At 39.3% G+C, this 14,770-nt stretch overlaps 1 protein-coding gene across 2 annotated transcripts in view; it reads left to right on the top strand.

Moving 5' to 3' along the window:
- The window catches only part of ADAMTS18 (ADAM metallopeptidase with thrombospondin type 1 motif 18), a gene marked incomplete at both ends in the record, with an annotated part of 72,166 nt that overhangs the window by 23,078 nt on the left and 34,318 nt on the right, over positions 1 to 14,770 (top strand). For both annotated transcript variants that reach the window (XM_080351927.1, XM_080351926.1), the window contains 8 exons: positions 4,545 to 4,827; positions 5,866 to 6,065; positions 6,792 to 6,875; positions 7,728 to 7,887; positions 8,514 to 8,619; positions 11,912 to 12,049; positions 13,515 to 13,668; positions 14,673 to 14,768. In XM_080351927.1, coding sequence (XP_080208053.1) covers positions 4,545 to 4,827; positions 5,866 to 6,065; positions 6,792 to 6,875; positions 7,728 to 7,887; positions 8,514 to 8,619; positions 11,912 to 12,049; positions 13,515 to 13,668; positions 14,673 to 14,768 — 1,221 coding nt within the window. The remainder of the gene's footprint in view (positions 1 to 4,544; positions 4,828 to 5,865; positions 6,066 to 6,791; positions 6,876 to 7,727; positions 7,888 to 8,513; positions 8,620 to 11,911; positions 12,050 to 13,514; positions 13,669 to 14,672; positions 14,769 to 14,770) is intronic.

The following is a 14,770-nucleotide window of genomic DNA, read 5'->3' as shown; positions in this document are numbered from 1 at the left end:
GACAATACATGCAAACTTCATAGTGCTTTAGTTGAGATAGTACCATCTTCCTACAAACTGTAATTTAACTTTGCTTTAATGAGTATTAAGTAGTTATGTTTAGCAGAGACATTGCAATTCAGTTTTTCATGTGTTTTAATTCTCAGTTTCACTTCATTGTGCTTCTTACCTCATTATTTGCATCTGGTTTATGAAACCCTTGTAACTTAAATATGCATATGGCCAAGCTGTTGCCTTTAATTTAATTAGCATGTAATGAAAATGCCTTGTATGCAGAGAACCCACAGTCATGAGACTCTTCCTGTTTAGAGCAAGAGTTTGTCTGCTATCTCAAACTTGGTTTTGTTAAAATATAGGCATGAAATGTAAGTTCTGAAAATCCTTCACTTGCTTTCACCGCTGTCTTTTGGAGATGCTGAAACCTCGAGGTGAATTAGGTTTACAGGCTGGTGAGCTGCCAAAGGCTGCACTCAGAGTCTAAGAACTCAGGGGGCAAATGGGAGCAGCCTTTGTGCTGTCCCAGTCAGAGGCCAATGAGACCTGTTGGAAGCAGGTATGTTAGAGCATGGCTCTCAAAACCATTCCATGTGGGTCTGAAGTCAGTGGGAGATTTACCTGGTTTTGTGTAGTTAAGGTGACATCTCAGTGGTTTAAAAAATTCTCTCATTTTTCAGTTTATAGCCTAATTTCAATTTTAAAAAGTTCTTGGAGTAGATATGTTGTTATTTCCCTTGTCCAGATTTCATTTTGCGACACACCAACAGACCAACTGTCTTACCTTGGTGATAACACCCTGATACTGAGGAATTTCCCAGAGACATATTGGATCTGAAAATTCCTTTAGCCCAAAGCTAAGCAAACATTTAATAACAAATAATAAGTGGGAGGAATGTGGCCTTCTCATTTCTTCTCAACTTTTCTGCAAACAAACTGCAAGTTCCTCTAATTTAGTGATTCAGAAATATTTGCTAGCCACACAGCTCAACGTATGCCTTTCTGTCTCCTTTCCAAAGGCGTGGAACATCCCTTACAGGACAGCAAATATGTGTTGTGAGGGAAGAACAAATTCCAGCTGAGCAATCTCTTGGGTTTTCCTTCCCACCATATTCTCACAATTACTACTATTATTAGTGAGAGCCACAGCGGGAGGGAGAGGGAATAGACAGGAGTCCCTGGTCTTTTTCATGCTGTGTTGTCTAGACTTAGTAAAAATGTTAGATTTTTGTCATCCCTCTTTCTCTCATGCTGTTATAGTTGCAGAGAATCTGAAATTAAAATGGAGTTTTGACCTACCTGACCCTCTCCTTGGTGGGTCCCAAACCCATCAAATGAACGGAAAGACATGATTGAGTTCTGATTCAGGGAAAATCACGCATATACTTAAAGCTGTGAGAGCACTCAGAAAACCAAATGCATACATTTCTGTGACAATTTTTGACAGTATTTGTTCACCTCCTGTAATATTTGAGCCAGATAAACGTATTTTATCTAGCTCACAATCACAGAGATGGTTCATGTATTTATAGAAAAAATACTTAAACAAACAAACAAACCAGTTCAAATGAACCAAACCAACCCAAATGAACCAAACCAAGACAAAAAGACAAAACCAAAGTGAAAAACCCCCAACACAGTCCCCAGGCTCTAGACCAGCCAAAATCTGGCCTTCAACAAACCAGAGTTTCTTAGCAGTATAGAATTAGTAAGGATTATTCTGTGCTAGCATCGTGCCCCTGTGCGCTGGCATTTCTGAGCTGGCCTGTGTGCCAGCCACCGTGGCCATAGCTGTAGCCCAACTTTGCTGCACCTAAGGCTAAAGTTCAAGAACCTACAAGAACAGTTCATGGCCAATGCTGCCCAGAGGTCTGCACCTCTGTTAGAAGCCAGGGCAGCATTCTCAGCGTTACTTTGAAGCTACTAATGTGAATGTGAATCCTTGAATCCATCTTGTAGCTGGAATAAATGGCAAATGATGGGTGGCTGAGTGAGTGTTGAGACCGTTCTGTGGCAATCCCCCTTTCTTCTTGACAACTTCATAAAACTGGATGTTATCAAATAAAGGCAGCTCTCCTGGAGAGAACGTTTTTGAATTTGGAGAATGTGTCTGATGTAGAACTCAAAGGGAAAAAGTCTGATTGGAAATTTAAGGTCATTGGTGCTGGAAAATAGAGTGCAGTTGTAAGGCCTCCATCGCTAGAGGCTGCGTGGAGGTGCAGCAGCATACGTGCAGAGCGGAGCCCAGAATTGGCTTCGCTTCCTCCCACCCCCCAATTCTCATCCCACCCTTATAATGTTAAATAAAGGAGGAACATTTAGGGCTGAAACTTGGTGTACATCAGGGACAGTTTCTTACAGCAAAAATGTAGAAACCCCTTTGTTTCATATGGTTTGAATCATTTACAAAATGAATCCTACAGGAATAGTTTCAGATGGTGAAACCTTTAAAATGGGGAAATAAAAACCAGATTCGCTATGTTTTTGTTCTCCGGCTGAGAAAAGAAGTCGTTTAGCAGTGTCCAGTTATCAGGGCACTCTAGTAGATAAAGATTGCATCTCAGAACCATTTTAAATTGTGTGATGACACACATCATAGGGATTAAAATATTAGTCTTCTTCCTTAAAGGAAAGTACTTCGTCATGACCAAATGTGATCTGACATTTGAAATATGCCAACTTATTGCAGTGAGCAGGCAAGTTAAATTCTTGTCAATTATTTAAAGCCTGTTTCTTATTGACAGAGCCAGTTTTAACCTTCATATAGAATGTTAGGTAGATATAGGCTGAGACAAGTAATTATGAATTCATGCTGAAGAAAGGAGAGGGAGCAAATTGATAATCAGAATATCATCTGTGTTTGTTTTCATATTGTTTTTCAGGAGGCAATTAGACCCTCCCAATTCATAATATGGAATCTCTTCTATTCTCAAAATTAAGATGACAGTATGATTTGACGAGTGCTGTTATTAGGCCCCTGTGAAAGATGCCCAGATTAGGGGGTGCTGCGAAGATACCTTTGAGTTGGAAAGACAGAAGTGAGTTTCCATGGAAAGGACATAATGGATGATTACAGACTGCTGAGGACCTGTACATCTCTGAGAAATCTTTTCAGCCAGAATAGACTTAGAGTCAGTTTTACCATTAGCTTAGTAAACCGTTAAAGATGTGAAGATTTAATGTGTAACTTCTATTTTCACTTGCTTTTAATTTTCTGTTTAGTTTCCTCATGGGAAACAGTTCTGAAAGTGCAGAGAATTCCACAAGTCCCTAAGAAATTCAGTGCTTACGTTAGGTATTCAAACTCCTCTGTTTCTGATACCCTTGGCATTTGGTCCTTGGCGGTCAGGCTCAAGGAAAGCATCCGTTTCAGAAGGGCCCAGGGGATACATGTCCAATGGGTGCATTTTCAAAGAGGTGGAATCATGATCTGGGAGGACTTAAGATGTCGGGCAGGATGGTTTGCAATTGACATTTCTTTGTCTGCACATATTTTTCTGGAGCATGAGAGATCTGTAGTCCTCGTGGGATGTCAATTTTGGCAGGAGGGTGTTGGCATATGGTAGAGTCTCACTCATCCAAACCAAAAATCTGTATCTAGTATTACGTGTATATATAATGTAATAGAATTACCTGATGAAACTTCTTCTTGGTTTTTGACTTTGTGAAAAAGGGTGTTTATTACAACATGTTTTACAAAACCAAGAAATGAAATAAAATCATAACTGATTAATGAGCTGCATGGAAATACTTCCTCAGTGCCACCCACATTTCCCTGGCCCTGATCCTGGAAACACTTCATCACATGTGCAGTATTATGCACAGATACTATGTGAAAAATACAGCATAGTTTTCCCATACTTACTTCTGTCTTTCAGGGATCCAAGAAGGAAAACAATCAGATACTTGCTTTCACTGATCAGTTTTCTCTTGTAGGAGAGCATAGATTTTAAATTGCCTTTATGATGATTAAGTTGCGGTGAGTTGATTACTGAGTGATAGTATTAAAATGTTCAGACGCTTCAAGTGTGTGCTGCTGCACCATAATCTGCTCACGTTTCTGCTTAGAGTGAGCCTGTCTGGGGTTCTCATCTGAAAATACTTCGTGCTGCAAAAAGCCTGAATCTTAATTCAAACAGTTAATTTTACTAATATATGCATTTATTAGAAGTTGCATTTTCCAAAAGAATTTTCTTTTTGTATGAGACTGTATATCCTGCGCACAAACACACAAACAAATCTACATTGTGAAGAATGGATTAATATTGCTTATTAACTTATTCATGCACCTGTGCAAAGGTGCTATGCTGCCAGTTCTACAATGTTCTCATTCTGTGTGTTACCAAACACGAAACCTGGTCACCTGCAAAGTGAAACAATACACACTTCAATTGTGAAAACTATCTGGGTTATATCTTGAGTAAATGTAACTTAGAGGAGCACAATTCAATGTCTGGGCTTTGAAGGGAACTCCCTTGAAGAGCTAGCATGTTCCAGCTCCCAGCCTTGACAGTCTTTTCTCTAATTTGTGGTGATGTTTCTTTTTTTAGTCAGGTTTGATAAGGACACAGAAGATCGAGTTCCTTATATCTCCATTACCTCAGCAGCTAGCACAGGAGCACAACTACACGTCACCTGCTGGACACCATCCTCACGTGTTGTACAAACGAACCGCAGAAGAGAAGGTGCACCGGTACACAGTAGAGTCCAATCCCAAATACTTTTCTTTTGGTCATCACAGAATTCCCAGTGCCCACACGTATCATGCTCAAGCGAACGGTTACCACCACGGAAGGTTTCAAAAGCAACATTTTTGTGGACGTCGCAAGAAATGTATGTAAGGAAACTTTCACTCCTTGTTTGATAGAGGCTCTTAGAGACTATGTGGTGATTCTGAGGTGTGCTTCATTGTCATGGTTGTGATGGAGACATCCTACGTTTAAATTACACATTTCTAAAGTGAAATAGACATGAGAAAATTCCTTTAAGTTGATGTGATTATCTGTTTTATTAAGCCATCAGAATCAACGCTTAGTTTTCTCATTTTCTACCTAGATTAAAAGATCCCTTGCCTGATTTTCTTGACATTCATGTAGTTTTCAGTAAGGAATTCTGGTTTAGACTGCTGCTTTTGCACAGTGATGGATGCCAAGTCCCTGAAATGCTCTCTGTTAGTTTGAGGAAATATAACTAATTAGGCTTGAAGATGGAGAAAATGTCTTCCGAATCATTAATTTCTGACAGGACAGAGAATAAATCTTTCAGAACTCACCATGTGATAATGAAATTTTTGGTAACTGACATCTTCAAAAAGAACCTCCCATGTAAATTGTTTAAACAAGGTTTCGGAGCCACCTCTTAAAAAGCATATTGGAATATATTATCTTGCCAAGGTCTATTCTGAGTCCTTCATTAGACCCAAGGAATCTTGCTTGGGTGTGTGTCTCCTTTCTGTACTGACGGTGGACATCTGTTGTGGAAAGGAGGTTTTTTACCAACTGCTGTGTAAGTAGCACGTGTCAAACCCCTCAGGAAGTTATCAAAAGGAAGGAAAAGAAGTTGATATTCTGTTAAAAATTCTGTGTATATTTTTTTGCCACAGATGCTACTGTTTTATTAGATTAATTCCTTATTTTAAGCAGCTGATTGCATACGAATGTGGTTCTCCCATTTCCTTCTCTCCCTGTAGCCACTCTGCCCTCAGGAATGCATCAGGTCTTTTTTAATAAATATACAAGAACTTGGCCATAAGTATTAAATCACATACTGTAAAAATAAGCTGATGCTCTAAACCTGTGATACTACATTTGCTGATGAAACTGTTGATGGGCAATCTGAACTCTTTCCAAACTGAGTTTTATTTCCTTCTAGATGCACCCAAGCCACCCACAGAAGAGACGTACATTCGCTCGGATGAGTATGGGGCTTCTGCAAGGTACAAAAGATCGTCTGCTAAAATGCAGAAAAATGGAAGTCTAAATGTTGAAACCCTTGTTGTGGCAGATAAAAAAATGTTGGAGAAACATGGCAAGGAAAATGTAACAACGTACATCTTAACAGTTATGAATATGGTAAGATGTGGTGTAACCGCAATATGTTTTGCCTATGGAATATTGTTATGTCAGAATAGGATCTTTCATTAGACAGAGAGTAATACCAAAAAGAGCAGGGGCACCTTATGCAAGCCTTTCTTCAAGCTTCATTGAATGTATTACTGGCATCAAAAAATGCTCTTTAAAGATACATCCCCATGTTATCATAGCTCTGGCAATAGTACCGTAGGTTAAAAAAACCCCCCAAAACAAAAAAAACACTATTCTCAAATATTTCCTGTGTAGTACAAAAAAGGCAGATACTGTGGAATTGAGGCTTTAATTCCATTTAGTATCATGAAGCTTAGTCAGTTTTGCCTGCTGTCACTCCTTGAAATGAAAATTATTTGAGACGACAGAAATTTATTTTGAGAAAAATCGTATAATTTCACTAGAAAGATGTTTTCCGTTGTGGCTTTGCTCTTTAGTTCAGCATTACAAAACCTGAACTTTGAACTTGATTATACTTGATCCAGGAGAGCAAGGCCAGAGCAAAGCCCATTAAAATCAATATAAGGTCTTCAGGCTTTTTGAATAAGTATTTTGGTTTGGGACATAGTTCTTCTGGGTTAAGCTCTTTTGGATTAATCCTATAAGGTATATAACTCCATTAATTTGTATGGAAAATTGAAGCCCAATGCAATAACTCAATAGGCTAAAGAAAAATACATGTAGATGATATTTCCTCTTCCATAATCATTGCAGGTGTCTAGTCTGTTTAAAGATGGAACAATTGGAAGTGATATAAACATTATTGTTGTGAGCCTTCTTCTTTTGGAACAAGAGCCTGTAAGTTGTGTCGGAATGTTTGTGTGGTATGGGCTTCATTTGCTTCTGTTCACAGGGAGCACCGAGTGTCCCCCTGTTATGTGCATGAACTTCCATTAGAGGTTTCTTAAGATGTAAAGCATGACAAGAAGATTAAAATCACAAAACCCTCCAAAATCACAAAACCCTCCAAAATCACACTTTTCTGCATTTCAGTGCTTCTCGGGTTTTGATACTGGAATCTTCATTTCATATAAATGTTCTTTAGAAACACTGAAATGCTTCTGGTAAGATAAAACCTAACAATTTCCAGCATTTTCGTGAAGAGAAATGGCTGGAATGAGAAATGTACTATTTAAATAGATAAAATATTTTGAACAGGGCTTTCCAGGATGTGATGATCAGAAGGGGGAAGGAGTAAAAAAACCCGAACTGAAGATAGAGTGTGACAAAAGGTGGAGGAGGAGCCGTTTCTTTTGGCAAGGGTGCTGAGACAAAAGATGAAAAGTAATGTGTGATGAGTTGAGCTACTTGGACAATACTTTTCCTCCACTGAAATCTCCAAACATTTTAATCACAAGGTTGGAAATGGTTTAGTGTTTGGCTTTGTCAGGAATCAAATGTATTTGTAGGCTGTAATTCCAACCACTGACTTCGAAAATATCTGAGAGAGGTGAGGTTTTATTTTACAATTGTAAAAGATTTACTCATCACTTGAATTGATCATCACAGATAGTTAACATGGGAATGCAGAAGTTTATGTAGAATAAATATGAAAAAGTAACCCCTTTTCCCTAACTGACTCTTATTCTTACAATCACCTTTCTCAAGACTGATGGAAGCACCCTGTTTCTGTGTCTGAAATACCTACAGGGCGGATTACTGATTAACCACCATGCAGACCAGTCGCTGAACAGCTTCTGTCAATGGCAATCTGCGCTGGTTGGGAAGAACGGCAAGCGCCACGACCACGCCATCCTGCTTACGGGTTTTGATATCTGCTCTTGGAAAAACGAGCCCTGTGATACCTTAGGTATGGGATGAAAACACATTCTAAAAAACTTTCAGATAGCAACAGCAGCATCTTAATTAATAGATATTGAAATGTTTTCAAATTAAAAAGCCCAGTTTTGCACATAATGTTACCCTTCTCGAAGAGGAAAGAACAGTAGTATTTGTACTACTTTGCCTTTGACGTACCTAGCAGAGAGAGAGTATTACTGGTGTCATTGCCCCAGAAGTGGTAAAATAAGCTATGTGATGTAATCCTTCTGGATTGTCACCTCTTCAAGGAATATTTTTGATTTTGAGAATATTTCTGAACCACTCTTTTTTTTATTTTTTAAATTTTTGTGAGTAGGTGCCCTTTTGGAATGGGATTCCTCCCTAACTTGGGAGAATTAAAGGCATGAGGCGGGGAAAGAATAGTCTTTACAAGTAAAGTGTATTTTGGGAGGTTAGGTTTGATTTATACTTCTCATACAGGAGTCCCTTTATTGTCACCTGAAAGTGTACTGTAATTGTTCCATGATAAACCTGATGAAGTAGACAACCATCCTCATGCACCGCAATAGACTGACTTATTAGGACCAGTGGAGATGATATATGTGTTCGGAATTCTGTAGAGGAACAAGCTAATCTACTGCGTCCTTCCCTCAGGATTTGCACCCATCAGTGGCATGTGCAGCAAATACCGTAGTTGCACCATTAATGAAGATACAGGCCTTGGACTGGCTTTTACAATTGCTCATGAATCTGGACACAAGTAAGTTTCAGGAGTCTTACATGCTCCTTCTATAAATAAATATGTAAGTGAATGGAAACATTGCACCAGTTAATATAAATTAAATATGGGTTGTTTATAGAGAGCTATATAATGATTAGCATATAGACAGCAATCCAGTTGATGCATTTGCCTTATTAAATGTTGTCTCTACAACAATCATAAAAAGAACTACTGTGGGATTTTATTGATTTTACTGTCATAGACAGAGGGACCTTATTCTGATTGAGGTACCTTACAGCTTTCTAATTTGATGGGAAACTATAGGCGATTTGAGGGCAAAGAAAGTCAAGACTGTTCCCTCAGAGGTGTGTCCTTCAGCGTGAAATGGTGAATCACCTGCCCAGGCTGCTTTCCTTTTCTTTTTTGACATTTTATATGTTCCAGATGATAACCAGAACAAACACTAAAGCTGACAGCAGTAATCTCTAAGCTTCTCACACTGCTGCCATGTTCTGGTAGACAAATTGCTTCTAGTATCAGTGTGGTTGCTCCAGAAAGAGAAAAGGACTCTGCAGCTTACGGGTTGGAGCAGTGATCTCTGAGTCTCCTTGAGGTCCCTTTCCCAGCAGGATCTGGGAGCCATTCGTGACATGTCCTTCTTGGTTCCCTCTACCTATATAATGCATGATTTGGCTAAAAATATCCTTTGTGGTGATTTCTGCCTTTCTGTAACTATATCCATTGGATTTCCATTTTATTTCTGTGGTAAGAAGACTGTAATTTTCCTAAGAGCCTGCTGTGTCTCAAACCAAATCTGTAATAATCTTCCATGGAGCTTTAGCTTTTCTCTGACTTGTTGAATTAAACCTAAAGAAGATGATTAGGTTTTGCTCTCCTGTTTTTTTTTTTTTCCCCAAATACTTCTGAATTACTTTTTCCCAACTATTGGCATGGCTCAGATTTTCAGATTTAGCATAGCTGAAGCTGCAGTCTGCCTGACCGCTGCCTCTATAGAAGCGTAGATTATCTATGTGGTACAAGCCTGAAATCAAGAGTCGGATAAAACATGGGCACAGGATCTTTATTTTGTGCAGCAACATGACTGCACAAAATATCTTTGAAAAGCAGCGGTACTGTATTCTGCTGTTTGATCAAGGCATGAATCCTTCCGATTCTGCATGACTGAATCAGGACTATTTAGTTTTCATTGTACAAATATGCTCTACAGTATATACTATGACCTAATGTCTACATGAGTGACCCTTTCACAGGTTTCTGTACATCTGAAGGCAAACAAGGAATTAAAGAATAATCCAGCTACCAGTAGAGCCCGTGGGAATTGTGCCAACACTTTCAATGGGACCAAATATGTAAAATATGTAGTGGCAGATCATCCCATCACGCGAATGCAGTCTCACTGACCTCAGTACATTTCTAATGCTCTTCGATCAGTATTAGGAGAGAATCAGGCCATTAGCTTGTTTTTAAAGAATTATCCCATTTAGTCTCCTTCCTGTTTATTTTCTTATTTGCTTTGACCGAATGTGCTTGGAAATATTTTACTTTTTTAATCTTTTTTTTTCTACCACTGCCTTTGATTCTCATGTGATTCTTCAGCCTTTCTTTGGGATACTTCCATACTATGTCCGATAACATGAATCTTACCTCCTGGAAAAAATCTGTGCCAGATACAACATGTCTTTATTACAATCTGTTTGTGTCCATGTTCTTAAGACAATTTACTATGTGAGGAAAGACAACAGATTTTGGTCTGTGTGACACAGAGATTCCTGGAAGAAAAAGCTCTGTGCCAGCCTCAGGGGTGCTGAGCTCTGCTGGGAATATATTAACCTAAGGATTTCGTAGTAGGAGAATATTGCATACTGTATAGGTCACACTCGGTGATCCACCGAGTAGCTTCAGTTTTACGTTTTTATGGTTTTCTTTAAGTCGTTTGTGTTTTTACCTGAAAGCTTAACAGGAGTTCAGAGCCCGCTGTGTCAGTGGCCGTATAAACTGTGCGTTCTTCGGCTGCAATGCACGTGAATAAAGTTATTATTTTATAACTGATTCTAACATACCAGCTCCGTTGGGACTTCTTTTGTCCATTTATAGAAGGAGCCATATACTTTAGCAAGTTTGGAGCCTCAGCTGGTCGCAATGCATGTAGTAACCCTGATGAGCCTGCAATGATTTATAAAAGTGGAGGATTGAGTCCAGTAAATCAGATATTCCCTGCATGTGCACAGATTACATCCATAAAGTCGCCAATGTGCTACAACGTCGAAGTAACAGATTATGAAATTTCTATTCAAAACGCATTGAAATCCACAGATGTCCTGTACAGTGAGTAAATATAAAACCGTGAAAGGAAAAAGACTGAAAATTAGCTTTATTATATCCATAAGCTCCACCTAATTTATAATTTTTAACATGGTTTTTATTAATGCTTGTTATTCTTTATATTATCCTCACACCTCCCCTAGGGAAAGCAGACTTTGCAGACCGAGCAAAGCACCCAATAAGGGGCAATATTCCCACTGAAGTGGTTACAGTCTAGACAAAGTGAGTGACAGTGTCTAACAAAGGAAAAGAAAGTGATTTGCCTGAGATAACATAGCAAGTTGGTGGCTAAAATGAGGAGAAGAATCATATTTTTATATTCATACCTTGTATTGGATTCGTTCAATGCCCCTTCTTTTGTTACAGATTGAATGAACCTATGTAGTGCTTCCTCCTATGAGGACCACAGTTACCTGCTATTCTTACAGCTGTGTGACACTGATATTCCCCTGGGTTCTGATCTCCGCAGCTTTCACGTTAACAAGTGTTATCGCTAGGCAAAGAAAGGCTCAGACTGCATGCGTGTTTCGAGCTGGTAGAGTTATAGGCAAGTTCAAGTGTGACTGAAGATTTGACCCACTACTTCCATCCATCTCACCACCACAAAACATTTCTCCTTCAGGAACGATAAATGGTTAAACTGCAAAACTTCTGATGTGCTTACGTATCAGTGTTTTGTCAGTAGCTCCCGTTGCAGAGCTCCTGTGCAAAGTATGGGTCTTTCTGGAAAACTGACTATCTTCTTCTCATCAGATAAGTGTATGATGACAATAGAATTTGAGTGCTGTTAATTGGAGCTTGTTTCATACTAACAGTCATTTGTATAGCGCATATGTCTTCATCCCTTTGTATTGAAAGGGATGAGTTCCACGTTCCCCGTGGAGTTCAAGCGTAGAGCTGTCACCCAGAAAGTGTTTCTTTTGCCCCAAATTTTGTCTCGTTTGTGATTAATCTAGATTTTCACTCTCACACCTGGTTCTCTTTTCAGCTTTGGTATGATTCATGATGGAGAAGGAAATCCTTGTAGGAAAGCTGAGGGTAATATTATGTCTCCCACACTCACAGGGAACAATGGAGTGTTTTCTTGGTCTGTATGCAGCAGGCAGTATCTCAACAAATTTCTCAGGTAGGTCAGATGTAAATCTGGGCTGGTGCCAGGGAATGTATCTTTATTAAATGGGCTTGAATTCTTGAACAGACATAAAAATTAGTTAAGTGTGAAATTCACCTCTTTTAACATGTGCTCAAACCAACGTACTATTTAAGCCCACACACTTGGACTTAGGAAGCATAGAGGTGGTATGGCATGTAAGTGGTTTTGTCCTGCCTCGTTTCAGGAGTGAATTTCACCCTCCGTGAATATCCTACAGTAATGGCTGGCATATCATTCTTTCCCAGGCATTCCTGTCAGCAGCTGAGTTTAGCAGAGAATTAGTAGGAAGTGAACACAAAAGAGGGCAGACACAGCGGTACCAAAGTCATTACAAAATGTGAATTAACATTAGTGGCCTTGCTCACTGGAATTTCTCTCCTGATCTAGCTCATGTCGTAAGGACATTTTACACTTTTCATAGACTCGTTCTGGGGGTTGTGAGGGAAGAGGGAAAAAGACAAAGGTGCCAATTATTTCTCCAGCGTGTTGGCACAATTCAATGATACTTTTAAAGGAGCTGGTTTTTGGTCTATGTTTAATGTCATCAGAATTGCAGTCCTTTCCTGTACAACTTTCCTTTTATTTTGTTTGTCATACATGGGTAGACTATACATGATTATTAAAAAATGGGTAGGCAGTACTAACAGCCAGACTCGATACAAGCCGTTTAGATGTTAATTCCTTAGAGTGAGAATTGAGTAACTAGATAGTTCTGTGGATCTGATCCTTGAACTCCCAGTTAGTATCTTAGAGCAGTGGCCAGAAGAGGTGGCGCAGTTCTGGTGATGTTTTTCTCCTGCAATGATGCAATATATTCTGAATACACAAACCAATTGTAAACTAAAAAGTCACATAAGACCTCCAAGCAGCAATATGTCCCGAGACACTGACGCTCGCAAGGTAAATCGGGCATGGAGTGGCCTTCTGCATACATGGGTTCTCAAGCACATACGAATGAAAGAAAACTAGACCATGGGGGTACCTTTTGTCTTAAGGTGGATACAGGCAACCCAAAGCACGCAAGCTGCTGCCGCTGTCTATTTGTCAGTCCACACAATGCAAATGCCAAAATGAGACAGTGTGCCTGTTGAGTCCTTGTTTTGGGAATACATTTAAGGGAAAGAAGCAGACCAGATCACCTTGCTCTTGGTTACACAAGATTAAAGGGAGGAAAAGAATTTGACATCATTCTTTCTTGTTGTCACAACAGTCCTAAAGCCTGGAAATTCCTGCTTCCTTTAAAGCTTCGCAGGTCAGGCTGCCACCAGGATTTCAAGATCTTTAGGCTCCTGCAAGCAGATATTCTCATTTCAGTGCATATCTCTAAAGCTAGTTAAAGGTATTGTATGCCATATGATGTGGTTTTGCTGGTCTGTAACAAATTTAAATATTTTTATACGAAGATCATAATCATGATTAATATACATTCTCATTATAGTACAGCTCAAGCTGCCTGCCTGATTGATGAACCGAAGCAAACAGGACAGTACAAATACCCTGACAAGCTGCCAGGGCAGATCTATGATGCTGATACCCAGTGCAAATGGCAATTTGGAATGAAAGCAAAACTGTGCAACCTCAGCTTTGTAAAGGTACCTACTGATACACTTTTGAAAAGTTAGAATTACACTAAGTAAGTGCAAGTCATATGGCGTTCTTCAGAGGTCTGGGCTATTTCTCTACCTTATCTCACTTGGCAATTAGCTTTGAAGGCACTGGCCTCTTTTGGGGCATGTCCCAGGGGAGCTGCAGAAGGAAATGTGCTCTTTGCAGGAGGCATAAGGAGTGCAGCTGAACACATGAGAGCCGTGAGCCCTTCCCTGTTATGCCAAGGGAAAGGAGCAGGCACTAGAGCTTTGATCCAAACTTGTGTGGGGTAAGGACAAAGTTTCTTAAGATTTTGGTTGATCTTACGCATTGACTGCAAAGTCTGGAAAAGATCTATAGGGTTGTTTTAGAACAATAAAAACAGAACTTACACCTGTGACTTTGTGACGAGGGATTGATTTAAATTAACCCATTACTTTAGTGACTGCTGCACTCCTGGCTGATCTCCTCAGAGAAGACATTTTACTAAATAATCTGGAGTGTTCATTCTGAAAAGAAGTATTATCATTTCTTTTACTGCTGTTACTATCCTGGACTATTTTGATTGATTTTATACTAACCACATTTATCAGGTGATGGCAGCTCTGTTGCTTCTACACCTAATAACCAAAGAAGAAAGAGTGAACAGCACTGTGAAGGGACTGTTTCCAGATATCTCCTGTGTTTCAGAAAATCTGGTATCTCCACAGCATTATAGTCACTGTAGACATCAAAATTTTAGCCTTAAACTTCTTAACACAGTTTTTATTCTATTATAGTCTCACACTCAAAGTAGATTTTAAGAAATATATAGTGAAATGGTGTATAACCATGAAGGCGATATACAAGATGTGGCTGTGCTATGAATCTTAAGCTGTGGATTTTCTAAAATCAGAAAAGTTTATATGGGTTTTATGGTAGCAAAGGTTTATATCATTTTTTACTCTTTCTAAACACCAGGAAAGAATGGCAATTATGTGTGTTATAGCGAGTACTCTTTTCTTTTCAGGATATATGCAAATCTCTCTGGTGTCACAAAGTGGGTCACAGGTGCGAGACAAAGTTCATGCCAGCAGCGGAAGGAACAGCTTGTGGAATAAGCATGGT

This window comes from Nesoenas mayeri (assembly GCF_963082525.1).
Source record: "Nesoenas mayeri genome assembly, chromosome: 12".
In the NCBI taxonomy this organism is placed as follows: domain Eukaryota; kingdom Metazoa; phylum Chordata; class Aves; order Columbiformes; family Columbidae; genus Nesoenas; species Nesoenas mayeri.
The sequence above is the reverse complement of the archived record's forward strand: the minus strand, read 5'-3'. Positions and strand labels throughout refer to the sequence as shown.